Source organism: Sarcophilus harrisii, chromosome 2 (genome assembly GCF_902635505.1).
Source record: "Sarcophilus harrisii chromosome 2, mSarHar1.11, whole genome shotgun sequence".
NCBI lineage: Eukaryota > Metazoa > Chordata > Mammalia > Dasyuromorphia > Dasyuridae > Sarcophilus > Sarcophilus harrisii.
Window position 1 is genome coordinate 321,894,133 of NC_045427.1, and position 26,613 is coordinate 321,920,745.

At 33.3% G+C, this 26,613-nt stretch overlaps 1 protein-coding gene across 1 annotated transcript in view; it reads right to left on the reverse strand.

Moving 5' to 3' along the window:
* The window catches only part of ESR2 (estrogen receptor 2), an 85,812-nt gene that overhangs the window by 46,956 nt on the left and 12,243 nt on the right, over positions 1–26,613 (reverse strand). Inside the window, exons 2-3 of the mRNA XM_003756342.2 lie at positions 10,339–10,821; positions 1,825–2,000 (exon numbers count right to left, since the gene is read on the reverse strand). Of these exons, the coding sequence (XP_003756390.1) occupies positions 1,825–2,000; positions 10,339–10,772 (610 nt within the window). The 5' untranslated portion in view covers positions 10,773–10,821. The remainder of the gene's footprint in view (positions 1–1,824; positions 2,001–10,338; positions 10,822–26,613) is intronic.

Here is a 26,613-nt window from a genome sequence, read left to right on the forward strand (position 1 = left end):
ATCTAAAAGGTTCCGGTCCCTCATCTGTATTATGGAGAAGTACTAGTGTTGATGAGGATTAGTGAGGATCATTTGGGGTCCTTAGAGAAAAGAATTTCAGGGAACAATCAGTTCTCAGTCAAAGCAGATTATAATGTGAACAACAAAGTGAACTTAGTCCTTAAGGAACCAGCAGTGAGCTAGACAAAGAGTCCTATAATAAATTATACCAGTTTCTGAGCCAGGTATCATGGGCTGAGTTGATTCTTACATGATCAGTTAACTGCAAGGAACAGAAAAACAAGATGCAGTTGCCTACTCAGTCAGGTGAAAGGACTTGGGTTGTGCTACATGTTTCAAAGAACTAAAGTTATATACACTGTCATATATATATATCCCTAAAAAACAGTCTTTGTTACTGGTCAAAGATTCCAATGTTGCTGGGCATGTTTACCACTGGGCAAGATGCAAGGTTAAAGCCAATCTCATTAGTGTTAACTTCCTTATAGGACTAAGGACTTATAAAGGCATTTGCAACTATTTGTCAAAAATCTTAATGCAGTTTTAAGTTATTTTAAAAATTCTATCACTTTTTGGACACTCTATATAAATGTGAGTTATCACTTAGAATAAGTAAGGGAGAAAAAGGAACAGACAGATGATAGAGATATTGACAGTAAACTTTAAAACATCTATATATATCATTTGAATTTAAAATAAAAAATGATAGAGGGAGCGCCTCTGGATTTTAAGGAAAAAAAATGGTCTCAAAAATAAGCAGAAAGGTAAGATGGAAATAAATAGTAAAGATAGTAAAGGAAGAAATAGCAAAGGGTAACCTACAAAATGGGGTTAAAAATGTCTAACCCAATGCTGAACATGTTTCATAGCTAAATATTTTTCTTTTAAGTCACTGAAGGTTACCCTACTTGCTGGAAAGACTGACTTTATCTCCAAAAAAATGAGCATGTCCCATTACTATGCCATTAAGATCTAATCTATGGGTCTTATTGTTGTTCATTAGTCTAAAAAAAAAAAAAAAAAAGTCTCCTGCCATGTTGTCCAATGCCATGTTATCAGTTCCTCCTGGCCTTGTTCCTGATCTTCGTATTTCAAAATCTGTTGTTTCATCTTGGAATTTCACTTAGTGATTAAGGCCTCTTCACTCTGGAACAGCCTATCACCTCTGTAAGCTACTTACCATGAAATATTCCTCTACACAGCTCAAATCCCAGCCCCCCCTAACATTTCTGAATTCCTCCAGAAGAGTCCTCCTGGCCCTATTTCTGATGATGCATGTTCCTGATCTGTTAAAATAATGCCTTTGGCCCAGTTATATTCTTCCCTATTGATTCTCCTTTTCAAATTCCTTTTGTGTATTATTTTCCCATATTAGAATGTAAAGCAGGAACTATCTTTCTACAGGTTTATATTTGTATGTCCAGTACTTAGCACAGTTATCTGCTACATAGCACTAATAAATTCTTGTTTCCTACCTTCCTGAAATCATAGCTTTCCAAAGAAAATTAGCCTAATTGAGTTAGGCCGAGACTTGAAATAAATCTTTCTTTTTACAAATTACATTTAAATTTCCCATAAGGAAAAATAACCTCTATCAATGTCATATCTAAAAGATGGAAATTGGAAATATTTGTCAGCTTTTACATTAAAAAGTTCTTACATAACAGAATGTCAACTTAGGCCAGCCTGAGAAGACACCTAGTAAATTTCATCTCTTGTATTTCTTAGCTATACATACTTGAAAGATTGCAAAAATGTTTATAACAAATTCCAGAAAAAACAAAACTAAAACAACCAAATATGTAGCTAATGATGCAGTCCTACCTTGAATACTCCTTTTAAAGAATGCCTTACATCCTTCACACGACCACACACCATAATGGTAACCAGAAGCATAATCATTGCAGACAGCACAGAAGTGGGCATCCCTCTTTGAGCCTGGGCTATTGATAATGGGGCTGTTACAACTGTTCCCATTAACTTTTCTTTTCATTGTGTCTCTAATGGCAAAGAAAATATCAGAAAAAAAATAAAATTTTTTTTCTAAAGACAATAAAGCAAATAGCACAAGAATTCATTGTCATTTTCCTTGACTTTTTCTTTTTTTGGTGAGGCAAACAGAGGTCCTCCTGATTCCAAGGCCAGTGTTCAATCCACTGCATCATCTAGCTGCTCTACTTGAATTTTTCTTTATTCTCTGGGAGTTATTATCACTATTTTCCACTGATGATTATGGCAAAGGTTTCAGCTTATCCAATATATATGTGGTCACAAAGAATGGATATAATCTTGGAGCAGTCAAAAGCCAATGGGTTTATACCAACTGATTCATATTGTAGAAATACAGCATTAACAGTCAAATTAATTGTAGCTTTCACTATACCATTTCATAAGATAGTCTATGCAATAAACAAAGACTAGATGAGCATCTTCTATGCCACATTTTCAGAGCTGGTTTTATCTAAGGTTGAGTAGAAAGCCATTTTGCTACAATGCTTTCAAGGGGAGTAAAAAGAGTCTCTTACATAGATTGCAATATATCTCATTAAACCTTTATAATTTCTTTGAGACAAAGCTTTTCATTCCATAATGAAGTTTTAAATTATTTACTAGAAAGCTTAGAATAGCAATAATCTCAGGAAAGGTAATACATAAATTAAAATTGTAGACAGCTTCGTGTACCGAAGACTGCCTACTCTTGCAATCAGATAATCTGGGTTCAAATTCTAGTTTTGACACTTCCTAGCTATGTGAAAATGTTCAAGGCACTTAATCTCTCCAAGTCTCAGTTTCATCTATAAAATGAGGATAATAGGTTCATGCTAGAGCCAGCTCAAACTGGCTCAAGATAATAAGCATTTAAGTTTTCAGTGTGAGCATTAATATCTCAGAAATGAGCAAAAGCTACAAAATAGGGCTTGATTTATTGTTCTATTGACTGTTTAGACTTAAGAAAATGATGGAAAACATGATAGTAATGGTAGATTGAATTTAAAAGCATAATGTGCATGCCTTTTTGTTGTTACTTCAAGAGCCCATTGTTAAACATTTAACAGCACACTGCTGATAACAATACTTGCATTGCATTGTTGGTGGAGTTGTGAACGAATCCAACCATTTTGGAGAGTAGTTTGGAACTATGCTCAAAAAGTTATCAAACTGTGCATACCCTTTGATCCAGCAGTGTTACTAGTGGGATTATATCCCAAAGAGATTATAAAGAAGGGAAAGGGACCTGTATGTGCACGAATGTTTGTTGCAGCCTTTTTGTAGTGGCTAAAAACTGGAAACTGAATGGATGTCCATCAGTTGGAGAATGGTTGAATAAATTGTGGTATATGAAAATTATGGAATATTACTGTTCTGTAAGAAATGACCAACAGGATAATTTCAGAAAGGCCTGGAGAGACTTACACGAACTGATGCTGAGTGAAATGAGCAGGACCAGGAGATCATTATATACTTCAACAACAATACTAGATGATGACCAGTTCTGATGGATCAGGCCATCCTCAGCAACGAGATCAACCAAATCATTTCTAATGGAGCAGTAATGAAGTGAACTAGCTATGCCCAGAAAAAGAACTCTGGGAGATGACTAAAAACCATTACATTGAATTCCCAATCCCTATATTTATGCACACCTGCATTTTTGATTTCCTTCACAAGCTAATTGTACAATATTTCAGAGTCTGATTCTTTTTCTACAGCAAAATAACGTTTTGGTCATGTATACTTATTGTGTATCTAATTTATATTTTAATATATTTAACATCTACTGGTCATCCTGCCATCTAGGGGAGGGGGGGGGTAAGAGGTGAAAAATTGGAACAAGAGGTTTGGCAATTGTTAATGCTGTAAAGTTACCCATGTTTATATCCTGTAAATAAAAGGCTATTAAATTTAAAAAAAAAAATAAATTCCTGATGTCCAGCTATAAAAAGAAAAAAAAACACACTTGCATTGATAAAGTCACAGAATTATAATGACGAAAGTATTTGGTAAACCTCAAAAAGTTACATTATATCACTCATTTTTATTAGTTATATAAAATATAAGGGTCCTAAAAACAGAGGCTGGATTTTGTTTGTTTTTTTGTTCTGTTTTGGTTTTGTTTCTATACTCAGGACAGTGCCTCACATATTAATTTCTCACTGGCAATTAATAATTGGAAAGATAATAATTGCAGCTGTTTGATGAAGAAAGATGTAATGAAGCAATAGATTTCCATCTAATTCTCTAATTCTCAGTATACTGAACTCCACAACTTACTTTTTTTCAGTTACAGCATAGAATAGATACATCTATAAATGTCAAAAGAAAAAAAATCATTAAAAATACAAGTGAATTTCCTTGCATCATTACAGAAATGAGGGATTATGCATATGGCTTACTGCAATATGATGTCAGGGTTTTTTTATACATTGTTTTTTTTTACAGAATTTGCTTTCCCTTTCTTTATACTTTAGGAGGCATAGCCCTCTGGGAGAGAATGAGTAGAAATATAGGCAATATAGAAGATATAAAAAGATATCAATAAAATGTATTAAAAAAAAAAAAAACATGTAGAAGCACCAAAATGGAGAATGAAAAAACTTTTGTAAATCTCTCCTAACTGAATGTGATAAATTTCAAGTTCATAATGCAAAAAAAAAAAAAAAAATGCTAGAACTTTTCTCCCCACTCACTGAAAGAAATGATTCTGGAATGGATAGTGACATTTCAAACAAAACATTTCAGTGGATTGATGATGTCATTGATGTGGGTACTTCCTCCACTAAAGCTGAAGAAACCAACCTTATCTTCTATGTTTTACTCTAAATGTTCCAAAATAAATATACCTAAGATAAAGCGATAGTAATTTCGCTTTATTTTGTCTTGATTTTTGATGACTTTTTGATTTTATATCACTTTCATTCCTGTTATTCTCCCCTACCCTCCTCAGCAAACCAAATTTATATTTATAAATATATACACATATATCCATGGCTATATATCTCTATAGAGATATAGCTATATCTATAAATATAAATGCGATGTAGCTCTATATCTATACTTATAGATATAAATATTAAAGAGAAGGTGTAGAAAATAGCAGTTCAGCACAACTAAATAATACATCAGTACAGGTCTGCAGTACATGCCAATATACCACTTATAGATCAACTTTTCCAGTGAAAGGAGAGGTATATTTTTATAAGCTTGATCATATGACAGTATTCCATTTCTTTTGTTATCATTCTTTCTGTAATAGTTCCCCATTTTCTCTGAAGCCCGACCCTTTATGTAAGTTCAGATGCTTTGATCTGGAATTCTAACTTCAAAATAGAATGGAAAGAGGAAATTACAATTTCCATCCTGTCTTTGGTCTTTTGGAACAGGTCCATCCCACAGAAATCATCTTCAAGGGAGGCTAAGGGAGGGAAAGAAAACTATACTCATGAAAGAATTTATAATTTTGTGATTTTGTACCTTTACTCTTCAGGCAAATTAGACATTTCTCTTTCTATTCAATTTTTCTTCCTTGATTTTATTTTAAACATATATCTTTATATTGTGGAAAACTATTGTTTTCCTGCTTCTTTTTATCTTACTCTGTATTAGTTCATCTAAGTCTTCCCAAACTTCTCTGGATTCTTCATATCCACTTTTCTTACAATGTAGTAAAATTCCATCACATTAATATACTATAATTTGTTTAACCAGTTCTCAATCAACAAACATCTAATTTATTTCCAGTTCTTTGCCATCTTAAAAAGTGGTGCTTTGAATATTTTAGGAATATATGGAACACTTTGATCTCCTTAGGACAGAGACATTTCTATTTGTATGTATTCAAAGAAGAATGTGTCACAGGTTTATGGGGGAAATATTTTGTTACTATTATCCTTACTATGCCATCAAATAAATTACCTTTGCTTCCAGCTCATTGTGTCTACTAGATAACTGTTAATGAGGAGGATACTTGTGAGGGCTCATGTGCTAACAGTTTAGGAGTGCCATAGGATTCCTTCTAAAACCCAAAGTAGCAGAGACGCCCTGGGAATATAACTACTAATGTAAATTGAGTGAGCAACCCAGAAGAGATGCTATGCAAATTACACAGGAAACTAGCATAAATATGTAAGAATAAAAGTCATCTTCCAATAGTTAAGTAGTCAAAAGACATGAACAAGAATTTCTCAAAAGAAGCTGTTGTTTTTTTTCCCCATTCATTTGTGACTATTTGGAGTTTTCTTAGCAAAGATACAGAAGCAGTTTGCTATTTCCTTCTTCAGCTCATTTTACAGATAAGTAAACTGTGGTCAACAGGGTTAAATGATTTGCTTAGGGTCACATAACTAATCAGTGTCTGAGGACAGATTTGAACTCAGGAAGATGAGTCTTCCTTCCTAATTTCTGGCCAGGTATTCGATTTAAGCTGCCACCTAGCTACCCTAGTCAAAAGAAGAAATATCCATAAAATAAATGCAAATATCTATTTTATCTTTTGTCATTTGGAGGCCTTCATTTAAAAAAAAAAACAAATTCAAACTGTATTGAACTCGGTTAGACAAATGTATAGGAATGTCATATCTTTATGGGTAGACAACTATAATCAATTACAAAATTGTGACAGATGGAAGAAATATATTAAATTTCCCTATGCTTGGATGTTACAGAATTATTAAAAAGTTTAAAAATTTACTATAACATCTAACCAACCAGAGTTTTAATCTGTTTTCACAAGACTACATTATTATCTTACTCCAGAGGTTTATGGTAAAAAATAAAATAAGCCAAAACATTTCCTTCTCTGTCTTCATGATTAATATTTTAAGTCATATTTTTACTATAATTGTTGCTATGGAAATAGAAGTTGAATATTAAATTAAATTTATTTACAAAGAGAAGCCAAAGAACTTCAATAGAGAGGGAAATAGTTCTGTTACAAATTCAAATTTCTTCATCAAGACAATATGACTTGTATATAATCCTTGTTCTTTGAAAGCAATAGTTATAAAGAGATCAGTTTTGCTCTAAGCTGCTAATTTGATTGTAGATTAAAATATCATCAGTCTGCTTTATTTAACAGCTTTTCCTTGGGAATATTTTTAAAACAAATAAAATCTGAAATTTAAATAGGCTAGAAAACTCAATCCATGAATTGATTACACATTCTAAAATTACAAATATGGGCTGATAAAGTGAATTCACGTTGACTAGCTACCTACAAATGCCTACCTGTTTGAATCACAGTTGCAAACAAATCACTTTATCACTCAGGAGTAGTTTTGATTGAAATGTACAAAGAGACATCTGTCTTATTCATTTTTCTTTGCCTATACATAACTACACAGTTATGATAAAGTAGAATTTTAGCCCAATGTAAAGAGCCAAATAAGATCATTTAGGCTTAAAAAATTTCAAATTATTCCAGAATCTAAATTAATTGAATTAGCATTGGCATTGATCTAGTTGTTAGAGCTAAAAGAAACCTCATAGACCATCTGTATTAACCCCTTTATTTTTATAGATGAGGAAACTGACTCACAGAGAAGTATCTTGTCTGAAGTGACTTTTGGAAAAAGTAGCAAATCTGGAATTTGAACCTAGATCCTTTTACTCAAAATGTAGCTATCATTCCACTACACTATGTTGCCTCCAAGTAATATCTTATTTTTCATTTTACTTTGTACCATATACAGTGTATACTATATACAGTGCCTGTATTTAAAAAACATTAGAAGGGAAAATAAAGCCTAATTTTTTCACCTTTCCCACTAGAATTCAGAATAGAATTCATATATCACTGTCACTTTCAATGGAAATAAAATTCCAAAATACTGAAGCATGAAAGGATAATTGGCCTGAACCAATTAATACAGAAATACCAGTGATGCATAGCTTTCAATTAGTGAATTTAAGAGATAAAATGAAATCATTACTCATAGCAATATCTTTTAACAAGACTTCAACAGAAGTGAATATTTGGGAGAAAGGGAAAGAAAATCAGCTAAACATAATAAACTCTAAACAAATTTTTCTCTAACTGAGGACAGAAGGACAGGACTCTCAAGGGCATTTCAAGATCAGGGAAAACAGAATTGCAGAATTCAAATAAATATTTTGTGAGGGTAGCTGTATCCTCATACATATTATATTAACCATTTTAGGATCTTACTAGGTCCTTACCTAATTCTCTTTCCAGGCTCTACATTCTTTTTTTAAAAGTTGTATTTATTTTACTAAGATCAAACTCATCATTTCTTATAGCACAGTAGTATTCCATCACAGTAATATACCACACCTTGTTCAACCATTTGCCAATTGATGGGCATTCCTTCAATTTCTAGTTCTTTGCCACTACCAAGAGAACTGCTGTAAATATTTTAGAAAATAAAGGTTGTTTTTCTTTTTCCCTAATCATCTTTGGAAACAGACTTAGTAGCATATTGATGGGTCAAAGGGTATATAGGCAGCTTAACAACTCTGGGCATAATACCGGATTGCTCTCCAAAATAGTTGGATCAGTTCACAATCTCATTAACAATGAATTTACTTCTGATTCAGTGTTAAAAGGATGACAATGCTAAGAATTTCCAAGAAACTCTTTGGAAGTGATATCAGTGATATCCATATGACCATAAAACATTCTTGCAATTAATTACAAGTTAAGTCTGGAGAAGGACTCGTGATAAAATATAACACTCTTTTGTTATTTACTCATTTCAGTCGTATCCTAATCTTCATGATCCCACTTGGAATTTTCTTTGCAGAAATACCAGAGTAGTGTTGCCATTTTCTTTTCTAGCTCAATTTATAGATGCAGAAACTGAGACAAACAGGACTAAAGTGCTTGTCTGGGGTCACACAACTAGTAAGTGACTGAGGTCAGATTTGAACTAGGCCCAGTACTCTAACCACTGTGCCACCTACCTGCCATAGTGCAACACAGATAATGTCAATTTGTGATTTTTTATGTCAATATAAGGCCGGAAGGAATTAGTTTCTATTTGAGTTTGACACCACTGAATTTTAGACATCTCCTTGGTGGCAATCTGTGGTAAATTCATCATAATTCTATATGATAAACATTTTAAAGCCCCACAGCAGCCCTACTATGGTGGTGAGCTTGACACTTCTGATAAATCATAAACTTTGAATTACCTGAGAAAGCCTAGACAATAATTCTTAAGGAAAAGAGATTTTTTGCCAATAGGAATAGACAGAGGTCGTTCAGTTTATAGCAAGCTCCAATGTTTAATAACATATTTCAGTTCAAAAGAAATTTGATATTGATTTTACAGAGTCCATATCTTTTAAGAAACAGTCAAAGGTCAATCATGTCAAAAAAGGAAAAAAAAAAAAACACATTAAGGAAAATCAGGAGGAAAAAAGACCAAAGCCATCCAAAATTTCCATACATATGGAAGATCGTATACAACACTGGTATTACTCTTATTTTACAGATGAAGGAATTAAGGCTTTGACAATTCAATGAATATTAAAAAGTTAAGAGTACTGTATTACATAAAAAGATTAATCCATCGTCATACAGCTTTTTCTTAAGATTCTTAAGAATGTTCCTTCTATATTATATAAAATATATATACCTTATATATAAAACATTATACAGTATGTATTATATATAATAGCTAATGTAATATATCCAACTTAGCCCATGATCATACAGCTTTTTCTTAAGGTGCTTCCTTCTATATTATATAAAATGCACATACCCAATATATAATACATTATATATAATAGCTAATATAATAATTATATATTGTATACAAGGTATCCCTAATTTTAGCATTAAGATTTTTATATATCCACATACACACACACACACACACACACACACATATATATATTATATATATATATATATATATTATATATATATATATATATATGTGTGTGTGTGTGTGTGTGTATGCCTAGTGAAAGTTCACCTTTTTAGTGACAACTCACTTTCCAGTAAATTAATTTGTACTATTGAAATCAGCCAAAAGACCATTTATTTGCTGCCTATTGTGTGCTCAATACTCTATTAGAGGTGTAGAATAAGAAGAATAAGCTATGCTCTTACCTTAAAGAACTTACAATATAGTTGAAAAAACAATACATAATTGAGTGCTAAATAGTATAACATTAATTGTTAAAATGTTGGTAGTTTAAAGGAAAGGGAAATCAATGAGACTTAATGAAAGCAACAGAAGCAGGATGGTTCTGGAAACATATATAGAATTTATTCAAGCATTGAAATTTTAAAAATATGTAAAATGTCTTATATTCACTAAAACACAGTCATAGAAAGCAAGGACTACAAGTCAGAAGTAAGAATATACTTACCTGTTCACAGGCAACACATGTTCCACTGATCTTGCCTCACACCAGGGGCCTTTTTGGGGTTCAGCATATAAGAGTGATGACTGGCAGTGTAGTGTTAAAGGAGAGAGGTGTCCAGGAGTTGGCCACAATATATTGGGGCTGGCTGGCTGTCTGACAGCTCCACCTTCTGAGTCACTGGCATTGCTGGGAATGCTGTAGTTCATCACAGTGGGACTATAGAAGGCCATCGCTGAATACTCATGGCAGCCTTCAACATAAGATGAAGGAATATAAAGGGAACTGTGTTCCAGGGGCAGAACAGCTTGGCTGCAGTTGTAGGGAGCAGGAGAACTAAGGCCAGATGGTGAGCTTTTGATCTCAGCTTTGTTATATCCAATATCTTGAGTGGGGAGCAGCTGAGAAAACTCCTTGTGAGAAGATGCACAAAGAGACATTATGAAGCCAAATATCTCTTCTTCAAACACTTATCAGCAGGTATTTCAGCTAGAAAAACAAATACAGCAAAATACATTAGAACTATATTTCTAATTTATTCATAATTGCTAAGGAGATGAGAAAGACATTTGATGAAACATTAAAATAACTGGAATAATTTAAACTGAAGCCGAGGCTGACCACTTACTATTTTCAATGTGAAAACAGAATACAAGGAAATAAGTTTCAAATGAAAATAAGGGTTGCTAGCCAGCAAACATGAACACCTATTGTATACAGTAGGCCCTGAGAATATAAAGACAAAAAAAAATTCTGCAAAACAAGATTTTACAATCTACCTGAAGGAGGTAGGCCCCCAATTCCATCCCTATTCTCTTTATCCTGTTATACCTGTTAGTCACAAACCCCCCAAAATAAAATTGCTTTAGAAAGAAAAAGGTGTTCAGACGAGTATAATGCCATTTGCTTGACTGCTTGGATCACCTATAGTCAATAGGTAGCTTCCAGAAAAAGGCAACTTGAGATCTACATACATATAAGAGGGCAGTTAAGTGGTGCAGTAGATAAAGCATTAGCTCTCAGAATCAGGAAGACCTGAGTTCAAGTGGAACCTTGGACATTTAATAGCTATGCTACATTGAACAAGTCACCTATCCAGATTGGGAGGAAGGAGAGGGAAAAAGAGAAGGAAAGGGAGAGGGAGAGATCAGCAAATATTCAAGCTAATTTTGGGGAATGTAAAATACAGGCTTGGGTGCACCCCAAACAACAGTGAGATCCAAGCATCCCTTACAGCCATAGGCTTCCTTGGAGTATCTGTGAGATTAGCCTGACCTCTACTTTTGTGTTTGTGTCAAGTCACACAAAGCCAGAGTCAAACAATATAATAATTAATAATGTTTTCAGAACAATATAGTAAAATATTTTTGCACACTCCCTCAAACTATTGTCATATAGCTCTCATTCCATATACTGCCAAACATCTAGAAATAATAATCTGTTCTTGCTGCTTCCACTTCATCCCCTACTCACTCCTCAAAACCCTACAATCTCTCTTTACTATAATTACCCTGAAATAAGTCTCTCTAACACCACTCATTACCTTCTTTGATTTTTTTGTGGCATTCATTATTGATGGCCTCTTCCACCTTCTTACCCCCGTACCAAGAAGAGAGCACTCTTTCTTAATTCTTCTCTCATTATATTCTAAAGCTTAGGAGTATTCCAAGGCTGTATTCTCTCCACCCATTCTCTTCCTTGGTGATTTCTTCTACTAATATGACTCTTAAGTATTGCTTCTCATGCAGATGACTCTCAAATCTGTTATTTCTATTCATAATATCTCTTCAGAATTATAATTCTGAAATTTCAGTCACTTACAAAACATTTCCATCATAATATTTTGCTAATGTCACAAATTCAGTATGTCTATATCTTAACTTTGCATTAAAAAAATAAAAGCAAATAAAAGCCCTACACTACCTCTTCCTTCTATATTTCTTCTGATCATACTACCATTTTTCAAGTCACCCAGGCTAAGAACCTCAAAATCATTTATAACTTCTCCTTTTCTATGCACATCAAATCATTTGCAAGTCCTGTTGATTCTGCCTCCAAAATATATTTCTAAAATCTATTCCTTCAATTGAACTACTGTAATAAATTCTACATGATTTGCCTAAATTTACTCCATTCTTTTACATGGCTACTGGAAAATTCTTCCTAGCACACAAATATATTACATGTACATATGATATATATGTACACATTGATATACAAGCATATGATATATAACACAGTATATGTTTGTGTGTATATATGAATATATTAAACTTGCTTACTGAAAACTCTTCAGTAGCTTCCAGGAGAGCTGAACATAAGAAACATTAGCAAGAATGACAAAGAATTAAAGATCTAACTTCTGGAAAATAAAGAGAATTAAGGGAATTTTGCAGTGACTACAAAGAGTACATAACAGTAGTTTCTTAGTTATAGCAAACTATTTCACATATGCTCAAAGTAAATGCTTCCCTAGAAGAGAATGAAAAAGATATATGTATGTAAGAAAATCTAGGAAACAAGGATTTTTTTAATGGAGAGCATTAGTAGAAGATCAATACTGGCAGAAAGAGAAGCAATTCTGTCACTGGAGTATATTATATAGCAACTGGACATAAAGAAAGTAAATGAGTTAGGGAAACAGATATGCAAGCCTGTCATGAAGACATGATATAACAGTAATGGGAATTTCAATGACTCAATCTGCTAGATCTCTCTCTTTATTTATTTTTTTAATAGCCTTTTATTTACAGGATTTATACATGGGTAACTTTACAGCATTAACAATTGCCAAACCTCTTGTTCCAATTTTTCACCTCTTACCCCACCCCAACCCCCTCCCCTAGATGGCAGGATGACCAGTAGATGTTAAATATATTAAAATATAACTTAGATACACAATAAGTATACATGACCAAAACATTATTTTGCTGTACAAAAAGAATCAGACTCTGAATTATTGTACAATTAGCTTGTGAAGGAAATCAAAAATGAATGTGTGCATAAATATAGGGATTGGGGATTTAATAATGGTTTTTAGTCATCTCCCAGAGTTATTTTTCTGGGCATAGCTAGCTCAGTTCATTACTGCTCCATTAGAAATGATTTGGTTGATCTCGTTGCTGAGGATGCCCTGATCCATCAGAACTGGTCATCATCTAGTATTGTTGTTGAAGTATATAATGATCCCCTGGTCCTGCTCATTTCACTCAGCATCAGTTCATGTAAGTCTCTCCAGGCCTTTCTGAAATCATCCTGTTGGTCATTTCTTACAGAACAGTAATATTCCATAATTTTCATATACCACAATTTATTCAGCCATTCTCCAACTGATGGACATCCATTCAGTTTCCAGTTTCTAGCCACTACAAAAGGGCTGCCACAAACATTCGTGCACATACAGGTCCCTTTCCCTTCTTTATAATCTCTTTGGGATATAATCCCAGTAGTAGCACTGCTGGATCAAAGGGTATGCACAGTTTGATAACTTTTGAGCATAGTTCCAAACTACTCTCCAAAATGGTTGGACCTGTTCACAACTCCACCAACAATGCATCAATGTCCCAGTTTTCCGCATCCCTCCAACAATCATCATTATTTTTCCTGTCATCTTAGCCAATCTGACAGGTGTGTAGTGGTATCTTAGAGTTGTCTTAATTTGCATTTCTCTGATTAATAATGACTTGGAGCATCTTTTCATATGACTAGAAATAGTTTCAATTTCTTCATCTGAGAATTGTCTGTTCATATCCTTTGACCATTTTTCAATTGGAGAATGGCTTGATTTTTTATAAATTAGAGTTAATTCTCTTATATATTTTGGAAATGAGGCCTTTATCAGAACCTTTGACTGTAAAAATATTTTCCCAGTTTATTGCTTCCCTTCTAATCTTGTCTGCATTAGTTTTGTTTGTACAAAAACTTTTCAGTTTGGTATAATCGAAATTTTCTATTTTGTGATCAGTAATGATCTCTAGTTCTGTTTTGGTCATAAAGACCTTCCCCTTCCACAGGTCTGAGAGGTAAACTATCCTATGTTCCTCTAATTTATTAATAATTTCATTCTTTATGCCTAGGTCATGAACCCATTTTGACCTTATCTTGGTGTACGGCGTTAAGTATGGGGATCTCTCTCTTTAACTAGAAAAGTAGCATCACAACTAATCAATTGCTTTGTTTGCCTCAATGATAATTTCAACATTCAAAAGATGGAGGAAGCATTAGAGAAGGGGAAGCATTACTTGGGATGTGGTTCTCATCAGTAAGGAAGAACTAGTTGCTGATGAAAAAATGATATAAATCTGGTGGAAACAATCAGAAATATTAGGAAAAAAATCAAAAGACTTAAAAAAAGGAAAATGATAAAAAACAAATGAACTGAAAAAAAAAAAAAAGAAAGAAACAGCTTAATGAGAGTTCATTTAAGAATCACTGAATGCCCTGAAAATCATGACCAAGGGAAAAAAAGTGGTTGGCACATTCAAGAAAATGACAAAGGGAGCCTGAAACTGAAAGGGGACCCCAAAACTCTCTGAACTCCTTCAAGGAGAAATTCTCCTTTAACCCTGCCTCTGAGACCCACCTTAGGGAATCAAGACAAAAATGATTTATCTTGGTGGGATTAGTTGAAGTAATCTCATTTAGCTGGAGTTCTAGATTTCTATTGAGCCCTATTGTTGGCTCAAAACCAGTCCCAATAAGTGGTCTCTCTCATCTAGGCCTGGGGGCAGTGACAGCATTGAGGGAATCTCATTTGGTTGAAATTTCTGTCTCAGATTTCCTCACAAAAAGCGGAAATTTTAAACTCAGTCCTTTTAGAGGGCCTAATATGCCAAGGAACCTCTCACTGGCATAGCAGCAACCTCTGCCTGCTGAAATGATATTCTCTTTCAGTGTTATCTTCTCTATCTTCCTCACCTATTTCCTTAATAAGACTTTATACCTCTCTGTTGGGATTTCTCTACTAGAAACTTTACTTCTCTGTTAGGACCTTGCCTCCAAGGAATTCAACCTTTCTCTTCATGCATAGCAAAGGCTGACTTCCCAATGCCAATAATAAACTTTTTACCAGTCTAGCTTTTCGGGTTTGTAAATTCCTTTATGAAAAACTTCTGCGCTCCCATAAGGGGGTTCCCACAACTTCCTATCCTGCACCGAATCCTAGGGTGATTTAGGGAAGCCAAACCTCTTCATTTGGTTCCCTGAACCCCAAACCTGCCACTAACCTCATCATTTAACTCCCTGACTACCAGGAATTCTAAGCTCATCATTTGGCTCCCTGCCCAGGAATCCCGAAATCTAAATCTCACCAAAAACACAAAAGAAAAATGCCCAAATCAGCATCACCACCCCTATACCAGTCAAAATAACAAAAGACAAAAAAAGAAAATCCAAATAATGCTCAAGAAATTTTATGGATTTAAACTACAATTAGTGATATCTTCTCTTGTGGCACTAAAAAAGTTAATAATCAATAGGGAAAAAACTGTTAGCAAAGCTAGAATTCACAAAGACAAAGAAGAAGGAAGTTTTATTATAGTGTTGAGATGGTATACAGCACTGCATCTAGAGGCAGAGAAATTTCCCCCAGGCCAAGAAATCTCAAATGTGGTGGGAAACCCAGCAGAGACAAGTTTGAAATCAATGGGAATAGCAGCGATCTGTATGTACCCAAAGCAGAATACCCCAAAGTTCTGAAGTCCTAATCCTTTGTCCTAAAATATTATAGAGAGCCCTCAGACTGCAGTCTGAATCTAAACAATTCAGAGGGCCCCAAATAGGGAAAACCATTGAAAAATACAGTAGTGATCATTATTAACCCTGACCCTGGCATAGAGCCCAATTCAAGCACTAAGTTGGAGAAATAACTAAATGAAAGAAAGTGTCAATCACTGAAATTATTATAGATCTAGAGAGGTCTCAAAATCTAAGCCTGAAGAAGAGGGTATTGTCATAACAATTGCAAGCAGAAACTTAAGGGGGGAAATGGATTTTCTATAGGGATTCTTGAATACTTACAAGAAAAGAAAGAAAGGATTTTTTTTAATGAAGTAAAAATTCTAGAAGAAAAAAATAGGATAATGAATAGGTAAGACAAGAAAGTAATAAACCACTCTCAAACAATGGACTTACTGAAACTTAAAACATAAAACATAAAAACAACAATAAAAACATAAAACAAAAACAATGAGATGTCAAGAAATGTTAGAACAAAAGCAAGGGATTCATAAAAAAGAAGAAACTAATATCTATAATAATATATATAACATAATATAATATAATATCTAATATAAAAAAATAATTGACCTGGAAAACAAATCAAGAAAAGATAACTGAAAATTATTAGATTCTTTAAAAATCATGATTTAAAAAAAAAGTAGACAGATCACAAGCAATTATAAATGAAAACTTAATTTATAAGATCTATTAGAACAAGAGACCAAAGTCAAGATAAAAAAAAAAATCACTTCCTGAAAATAACCCCAAAAGAAAAAATCCCCAAAGTGTCACAATCAGAATCCAGAGCCTCCACAACAAAGAAAAAATATTCAAGCATCTAAAAAGAAGGAGTTAAGTTCCAAGGAACCACAGTTAGAACCACTAAGACCTGGAAGCTTCTACTGTTAAAAAAAAAAAAAAAAAAAAAAAACTTGGAATACAATATTTCAAAAGCCAAAATATATAGGTTTGTAATTAAAGAATAACAGCCTTGAAAGCCAAGTATTATCGAACAAGGGAAACAATAGGTCTTTAATGGAATAGAGGACTTTAAGGCATTTCTGATAAAGACTAAACAGGAACTCTGAAATACAAAAACAAAAGTGAAGAACAACCAAGAAAGATAAGTTTATTTGAGCAATTAGAAGTAGTATATGATGAAATAATGTATTCTAATAGGAGAAGAAGAGAGTTTTTCCCATCAGAACTTCAGTTTCTTCAGATAGTATATAGTAAGGGGACTTTACCCTTTTCTGTGACATGAACCCTTTTAACAATCTGGGGAAACTTATGACGCCCTTCTCAGAAAAACATTTTTAAATTCAAAAGATAAAATACATAGGACTGAAAAAGAAAGAAATTTACATTGAAATACAATTATCAAAATATTTTTAAACAATCAGTTTTAACATCAGGTTAAGAAATCCTAATATAAATGGCATTAAAAATTGAAGTTCTATTCCACCAGTTTTTGAGAGAAAAATAAGTAGAAAAGGTAAAAGAAACACTTTAATACAAAAAAGGTGGAAAAGGGGGATGGAACTTGATATTTCTCAAAAGTGGGTGTGTGAGAAGATATGCAAACATGGCAGAAGGAGTGAGAGGAGCAGACATCTGTTATGGATGAATTTCATTCATATGAAATAGACAAAAAAGGATTGAATACATAAATACACATAAACAACAGTAAAAACATGTAAAATTCAACAAGGAAAGAGAGAGAATAATACTAGAAAAGAAATATTTTAAAATGAAAAAATCCACCAAGTCTGAAGAAAAGATTGAAAAAGGATAAAAAAGCAAAAATCAAACAAACAAATAAAAACACTAGATTCTAATTAGGTGACTATATTGGGAAATGACTGAATAGACTGTGGTATATTAACATAATGAAATATGATTACTTAATAAGAATTAATGAAAAACTGTGGTAGAGAATCCTGGGTAGATGAACTAATATAGAATGAAGTGATCACATATCACTATAATTTATAGGAGAAGGGCATTGTAAAGAAAAACGATTTCAAAAAATCTAAAAACTTTTCATCGCAGGAAGGACCAACCACAGTCATATAGGACTATGAAGAAGCATGTTACCTACTCTCACCCCTGAAACATGAAAGCATCAAAGGTCACAAAATAATTTTGAACTTAGCTATGGTATACATGTTTTGATTGATGATTTTCATTTTTAATAGGGATTTTTGTTTTCTCCTCTGTTTTTAATTGAACATGATGTGGGAAAGATGCAGAAAGGTTAGCAAAAATAATGCTGAGGATATATGAAAAGTGTGGAAAAGTTAAACAATTTTTAAAATGTATAAAAGAGAATAGAAAGAAGCACAGATAAGATTGTTTTGAAACTAATATTTAATTTATTTTATATTTTAAGGTATGAAATGGATGCTCTCCATTTCAAATATAATTCTTTTGTGTGTGTGTTCTGTAGTGTATATGGAAATGCTCATTTGGAGGAAGAAATAATGTTTAAATTCAGAATAAAGATAAAATTTAAAATAAAAAAGGAGAAACAAAGCGGGGAAATGCCCAGATCTATTTGACTCAAAGAACAAAGTGAAAATAGAATTGACTGGTCACTTGATTAAATAATTCCCCAAGTTGAAAAAAATCTGGAAACATTATAGCCAAAATGCAGAATTTACAAGTCAAAAAAGAAATATTTCAAGCAGTCACAAAAGAGTTCATAAGTATCAAAGAACCATAGTCAGAATCAGAGAAAACTTAGCAGCAACTACCATAAAATAGAGAAAATTTTGGAATTTCATATTCTAAAATAGAAAATATAAAGGCAAAAACTGAGTATATAAGGGAAGGTGAACTTTTTATATAATTAGAAATCTTTCAAGAAATTCTTACCAAAACATAGGGACAGAGTTAGAATTTTGAAATGCAAGCAGAGGAGATACTAGAAGCTTAGAAAATAAATACATTTGGGTAATCAAAAGGGATTAAAATGATGATGAATTGCTAAAATTCTAATAGGTGGAAAAGAGATACCTATCTCAATATAACCCTGATTGATTTTGTGGATCCCAAAGGGAATTAAATAAAACAAAAGTAGAATGTGTGAACATGAAAGAAGGAGAGGGGAACAGGAATCGCAAGACATTATACTTATTAGAGTTAAATTTAAAAGGAGAAATACAATTTGGAGAAAAGGACATGAAATTAAAAAAGGGAAAATGGAGGTCTAGGGAAAGAGAAAAGGAGACTATAAAAGGAAGGGTAGAATTGGGGAAGGAGTAATCACCAAAAACAAAATTAATTTCATACAGTGGATCACAAAGAGTTTAAAAAGAAAGTATAAGAAGTGGAATTAGGTTCTAGGATTGGTAAAGAATGACAGAGCAGAGAAGTAGATTATTTCAGTTATAGATTATTAATACTGATCACATTACTTTTTTCTCCACTTCCTTCTTTATAAAGGAGAGAGAGAGAGAGAGAGAGAGGGGGGGGGGGGAAACTGTAATGGAAGTTCCATATAACAATTGATGATCAAAATCATGATTAGAATAAACTCATATTAAATGGTGAACGATATCAATGATTTAAAAATCAGATTTTAATACTGTTATTTGCAAAGAACATATCTTAAAAAATAGAGGTTCACAGTGAGTTAAAATGATGGACTGAAGCAGTTTTTATTATGTCTCAAATTCCAAAAAAAGGAAGTGTAGCAATTATGAATTCAGACAAAACAATAAAAATTAACATAGCTAAAAGAGAAAAGCAGAGAGACTACATTATGATTAAAATTACCATAAATGAAACAAAATTGATAACTATGTGTTAACTATGTGAACACTATGTGTGTATATGTATGTATATGTGTATACATTTACATATATACACATCTATTTATATACCTAATGACATACCAGCTAATTTTTAGAGTTAATAATTAAAGGAAAATAGAAAGCCAAATTATAATAGTTGAGAACCTTAGTGTATGTTTTTCAGAACTGGGAAAAATAAGTAAGGGCTTGAACAGAACATTAGAAAAGTTTGGTATGTTGGATTTTTTTAAGATTACTAAATAGGAATAGAAAGAAATATACATATTGCTCAATAACATATGTTAGGGTATTTCAGGTATGTTGGATATCCCAAAACTGCTCATGTCACCCCCAACTTTGATCTACCAAAGTGACCAATTTCCATAAAGAAGTGGGGCAAATTGCATCTGCCTATCCCAAATGCTATATATCCTTGTTGAGAATTCTTTCTATGCACTGGCTAAGCAAGCTTCCTTTAAAAAAACAAACAAAAAAAAACCTTAATAATTTATAAATGTCTCATTGTATTCCAGTATCAGACCTAAGCAATCAGCAGACTTGCCAAGTCAGGGTTAGTTTCACTACATGAGAAATTCAGTAAAATTAAAAAAAATTCTCAGAGTATTTTTATTTTAGGGTTAAATATAGTTTGACTTTCTCTCTTGTTCCATCATTAGTTATGCAATGAGGATTCATATTAATGCAGTATGTGTTCTGGGCTTATCTTCCTCTATCCTATTCCTACTAGCAAATTATATTCCCAAAGCAGCTCATCTCAGGATTCTAGGGTAACCTTGAGGGTTTAGGTACTATAAATCATGAGTACTCCTACCATTTATTCTGTCATTGCTCATCAATTAATATCAGTTATCAACCAGACCTAATTAATACTTAGAAGTAGATATTTCTAAAGTGGCATAGTAAAAACACTTTATATACAACATCCTTCTAAATGAGGAGCACACTCCCACAAGAACATACAGAATCCAGACAAAAATGGACTCAAGGTTAAAGGGCATAAGCAAAAAAGGGATAAATTACAGATTTTGATTGATCAAAATCATTTTCTTTCCTTTATAGAGTCCTTATTAAGCTTCTATCATGCAACTTTCTGCTAGGATTCTCACGGAGTCCAGAATGGGGAGTGCCTTTCCCCAATGTGTCTAGATTGTCCTTGGCATCCAAGGCAGACATAGCCATTAGCCATTGCTGTTCTTGGGACCCTCCTATCTCACACACATAGGAAGTTCAAAATCTATTGACCTTTTGAAGTTCCCAATGTTATCACCTGATAAAGAGGGAGAAGGAGACAGGGGCTCTCCCTCCCTCCCCCATAAGCTATTCTTTCTCAAAGATTTGACTAAAGCAGCTTCCCTCTTTGGGCTGGCCCAGCCTTAGAATGCTGGGTTATAAACTGGTTTGATATTTTATTCAAATCTCAGGATGTAACTGACTCTCCTTAATCAACAATACACTTCCTATGCAGCATCATTTCATTTCATCCAATGATTTTCATTCCTTCCAAATTGACTAAGAACTTTTATCAACAAGTTTAGTGCCTTTTTTTTTTATTAATTGATAGATTTTGTTGAGACATTCTTATCTAATAAGGATACTTAAACTAAGTAGATAAAGTTATTGATTCAATCATCTTTCTCTCTTGGATTCCTCCACCACCAATATAGTATTTACTACACTCATGAAAATGACTTCAGTAGGTTTAGTAAAGTCATAGTTTCAAATCTTAGATACTTCTCTAGTAAACTTGGAGAGTCCTTTTTAATGTCTTCCCCATTGCTCTGTACTAAACAGTCTCAGTAAAAGTCTGTGGTAGAGTTTGTAATCAAATTTGTAATAAATGTTTTTCCATACCTTCAAATACCATCATTTCTCAAAGTTTTAATATGTAATTTTTTGTCTTGGTACATGCAAAGGGCCTTTTCCCAAAATCCAAAATAATAAAGGAAAACATAAAGATAATCATATAATCATATCTATTTTCTCAGAGGGAATGTCTCAGCCCTACAGAGTTCTTCAGAGTATGTGGGATTCTTCTCATAAGGATTAGGGATATGGGATCGATCTGACCCATAAAAGAAATAGTATCCTAATCCTTGCCCCCATGCAAGTTAGACTTTTTTCTCAAAAGAGATTGAAACTGTGCTCAAGATTTGGTTGGCACAAGAGACTAAAATCTTAGGATTTTCCTGGTCACCTGAGTACAAAGTAATCACAAAGAAGTTCTGATACTTGGTTAGTAGATCACAATGGGCAACTCTGGCAAGAGTGCATTGCTCAGAAAAATCAACACAAGGCGTCCTCAATGTCTGTTCTTATTGAATATTATTCTCCCATTGTAGCTAAATAAATCTTCCTCTGTTAATTGTTAAACAACCTATGAATGAGTATCATTATGTTTCTCTGTTGAACCTAAACTACCAAGAGATTAGTTCAACCCAGAACCCACTGGCTCACACTTCAAGTGAGAAGAAAACCCCAAACTTCTTGTACAAAAACTTTTCTATAATTTTCTCAGTGTGTACTTTCATGCAACAAGGATCTGTGCAAAATATCTGTACAAAATTTCCCTTTCCACATGAGGCACACCAAAATTTCTTCAATGGTTCCTGTACCATAAGAAATACCCTTGGAAAATGTCAATGCTGAAAAATTACCTATGAATATATCTTGTAAATAAAAAGCTATAATAAAAAAAGAGAAAGAAATACCCTTGGAGATACAGGTAAATTTCTTCAGGATCCCTATACTAAAGGGAGCCTGAAGTTTTTCCAGTGGATTTTTGACACTGTAAAAGCAATCCAAAAATAATTTGTTCCCTCCTTTAAGACAGCCAGGTCAACTTAATATGAAACTATACTAAGAAATGTCTTCAAAGATGTATGGCTTTCCCAAAAAGGAATTAAATACTTAAGGCTGATTATACAGGATTTCTAAACCATTAGACAAGCCTTATGGCATGGTCCTGCAGTCTGTAAATAATTTGGACAGTCTCTCATGTCACAAACAAGGGAAGGATCCTAGGTGTGCTTAAAAATTTTGGGATTTTTTAAAAGACATTTATGATCTATAATAGTATGCTTCAGACTAGGGATGAGGAATGCCTGGCTTGTGAAATCATTTGATAAAGTAACTGCAAGCAAAAATGAGCTAAAACTTAAGTACAACACCTTTCCACTGCTTGAGTTCTGTAAATTGATCTTTTTTTATGACCCAAGAATTATGTTATGAATATCCAGATGGCCCTTGGCAAAAAAAAAAAAAAAAAAAAAAAAAAAAAAGGTTTCTCAACCTTGCTCTAGACAAATTGTTAGGCACTAGTATTTTAGAGATATAAAAATCTATTTAGCTCCTCACCTTGATATTCAAACTTAGTATTGTAATACAATAGATTTTATTACATAAGCATTCATGTGAGCAAAAGTCATCTGCATCCAGAGAGAGGACTATGGGGGACTACATGTGGATCACAGCATAGTATTTGTACCTTTTTTGTTGTTTACTTGCTTTTGTTTTTTTCTCATTTTTTTCTTTTTGATCTGATTTTTCTTGCGCAGCATTATAAATGTGGAAACATGTATAATAGAACTGCACATGTTTAACATATATTGGATTACTTGCGGTCTAGGGGAGGGGATGGGGAAAGGAAGGGGAAAAAATTTGGAACACAAGGTTGTCAAGGGTGAATGTTGAAAATTATCTTTGCATTTATTTTGAAAATAAAAAGTTATTATTAAAAGTTATCATGAAGAACTAGTTTGTCTTATAAGAAAACACACTGGAAAACTGTGCAATTACAAACAAAAAAAGGAGGAATTGAATTGTTAATTTTTCTCCATTAAGATCTTCCAAAATCAATGAATCCAATTAATACAGTGTTAGTTGAAGAATATTTTTAATAGGACCCCCAAAATACAAAATGCAATATCTATCATAGATGAGGCCCACCTTGTAATATCAGTTGACTTATAAATAGATAGTTTAATGGTGGTGACTGCCCTCTTCCTTACCATCTTTCTCTCTGGAAATTTGGTCATCCATATTGTTACAATAATTAGCTATTTTTGTGGTGGTTGTTCAGTTGTGTCTGACTTCCTAAATTCTATTTAGAGTTTTCCTGGCAAAGATATTGGAATGGTTTGCCATTTCTTTCTTCAGCTCTCTTAGATGAGGAAACTGAAGTAATTAGCAGGGTTAAGTGACACATCCAAGGTCACATAACCAGTAAGTGTCTGAGGTCAGAGTTGGACTCAGGAAAATGTGTTTTCCCGATTACAGACCTGACATTCTATCCACTCCACCATCTAATTGCCTCAGCTTTTTTTTTTTTTTTTTTTTTTTTTTTAGCCTGTCCCATTAGGTGTCTGTGGTCCCTTCATCTGCATCATTTTAATAAAAAGCATTCAATCAATTTCTCAAAGCCTCCAATTCAGAAATTCTTAACATTTAGGCAAAGTTTTGACTCACAGACTTCATCTAAATTTGTTTATCTCCAGTTAACTCCTGATATTTTTACAACTGAAGCATAACTCTGGTAAAGAATTCAGCAGAATACTTTCTGGTGACTATTAATGGACAGGCACCAGGAAGGAAAAGTGAAGAAAGAAAGAGAAGAACTTTTTAAAATAACACCTCAGTTTTAGAATATCAAGATCAATGATCAAATAAGCATTAAATTATTGAATAATGCTACAATTAAAGACAGGAAGGTAGTCTGAAGAATTTTAGACTCAAGAATTCAAACTTTAAAAAAAATTTCTCAATAAATGGAAAAGTTATCAGAGCATACACACTTTGGTTAATTGCAGTTTTATTGTATGTATTTATTGATGTTTCAGTTCAACTTAACAAGACACTAAAACAGAGGGAAAATGATAAAAGATTTTTAATTAAGCCAGAATAATTTAATAGCAAAGAATCAAAATTATTAATGGCTTTCTTTGTATTAACAAGCAATCTTTTTAAATAGTAATTGTTCTGCTAAGAATGGAAACTCACATATTACTATATAGTACTTTCAAGTTTTCAGAGGCCTTTCTACTCAACTATCCTTTGAGGGGGTAAGTACAAGTAATGATACAGAGAGCAGTAAAAAACAGCATGTAAATTCATTAACTTGAAATGACACTTCTCATTACCTAGTTGAAGAGTGAACACAAAATTTAAGATGTTATATTCATCTCTCTGGGGGACAGAATCAATCATCTCACTCATTTTCACCTAGAGGTGAAGTTTTCATTCTCAGCACAGCAATACAGAAATGACCTGACTTGAAAATACAGAGTTCCAAAAGGAGAGTGCCATGATTAAGAGAGTTAATAAACAAAAGCTGCCACACCAACTTGGTTGATAAAATAGTGATTTTTACACCCATTCAGCTTAATACTGGATTTGGAGTCAGAGGACTTAAGTTCGAATTCTGTTTCTTACTACCTGTGTAATCTTGGAAAAGTTTTTTCAGTTTTTCTGGGACTCAGTTTCCTTATTTATAAAAGGATTGGAATAGATGGTCAAAGAATCATCAGTTTAGAACTAGAGCTTATCTAGTCCAGCATTTTCATTTTATAAATGAGAAAACTTGAAGCCCAAAGAGATGAAGTAGCTTTTCTAGAATCACATAAGTACTAAGTATCTAAAGCAGAATTTGAACTCTGGTCCTCTGACACCAAATCCAGCATGCTTTTCACTGAAATGTGTTGACTTCCACATGTGTAGTCTCTTTTCTAGAGAATACTGCCATACAGGCAAAACTTGATGATTATCCCCTTCCAGATTTCTTTTATCACATCCTCACTTCAACCCTAGAATCTACACCATAAAAGTACCATCCACTTCCACAAGTACCACTCTCTCCGTCTGATTGGTTCCTCCCAGAACTTCCATTTAAGGAGGGAACCTGACCCAGCAATGTCTTATGCCTCTTCAGGTTGAGTTCTAGACTTTCTCTATCATGCTCCCATGCCTGGGACCTTTGTTCCCTCAAAACGTATTGTCTTTCTCCATTCAAAAGTAAGCTCCTTTGTGGCTTTTTCAACAATGAGATGATTCAGAGTAGTTCCAATGATTTTGTGTTGGAGAGAGCCATCTACACCCAGAGAGAGAACTGGATCACAACATAGTATTTTCACTTTTTTATTGTTTCACTGTTTTATTGTTGTTTGCTTGCATCTTATTTTCTTTCTCATTTTTTTGATTTGATTTTTCTTGTGCAGCAAGATAATTGTATAAATATGTATGCCTATATTGGATTTAACATATATTTCTACCATGTTTCACATATATTGGATTATTTGCCATCTAGGAGAGAGGGTGGAGGGAGGGCGGGGAATTGGAACACAGGGTTTTGCAAAACTTAATGTTGAAAAATTATCCATGCATATGTTTTGAAAATAAAAAATGTTAATTTAAAAAGTAAGCTCTTTGAGGGCAGAGAATGCCTTTTCTCCTATTTCTATTTCTATTTTAAGCATGATATGATAACTGCTTATTAGCTATTAATAAAAGTTTTGTTGTTAAGTGGTTTGAAGAATTTGGGTTTTACTTTGTGGAGATTGCATTCTTACTAACTTGCTGGTAACATCATGCTATCACAAATGGCTTTTGCTTCCTTTTTCAAGGACAAAATGCAAGAGAGCAACAGGATAAATGTTAGCAAGATAACAAAAATTCTGAAGCTACAGAAAGAAATACAGTATCAGAATTTACAGTAAGATCCAGAATACTCTATCCAATTCTGTGTGCCATATTT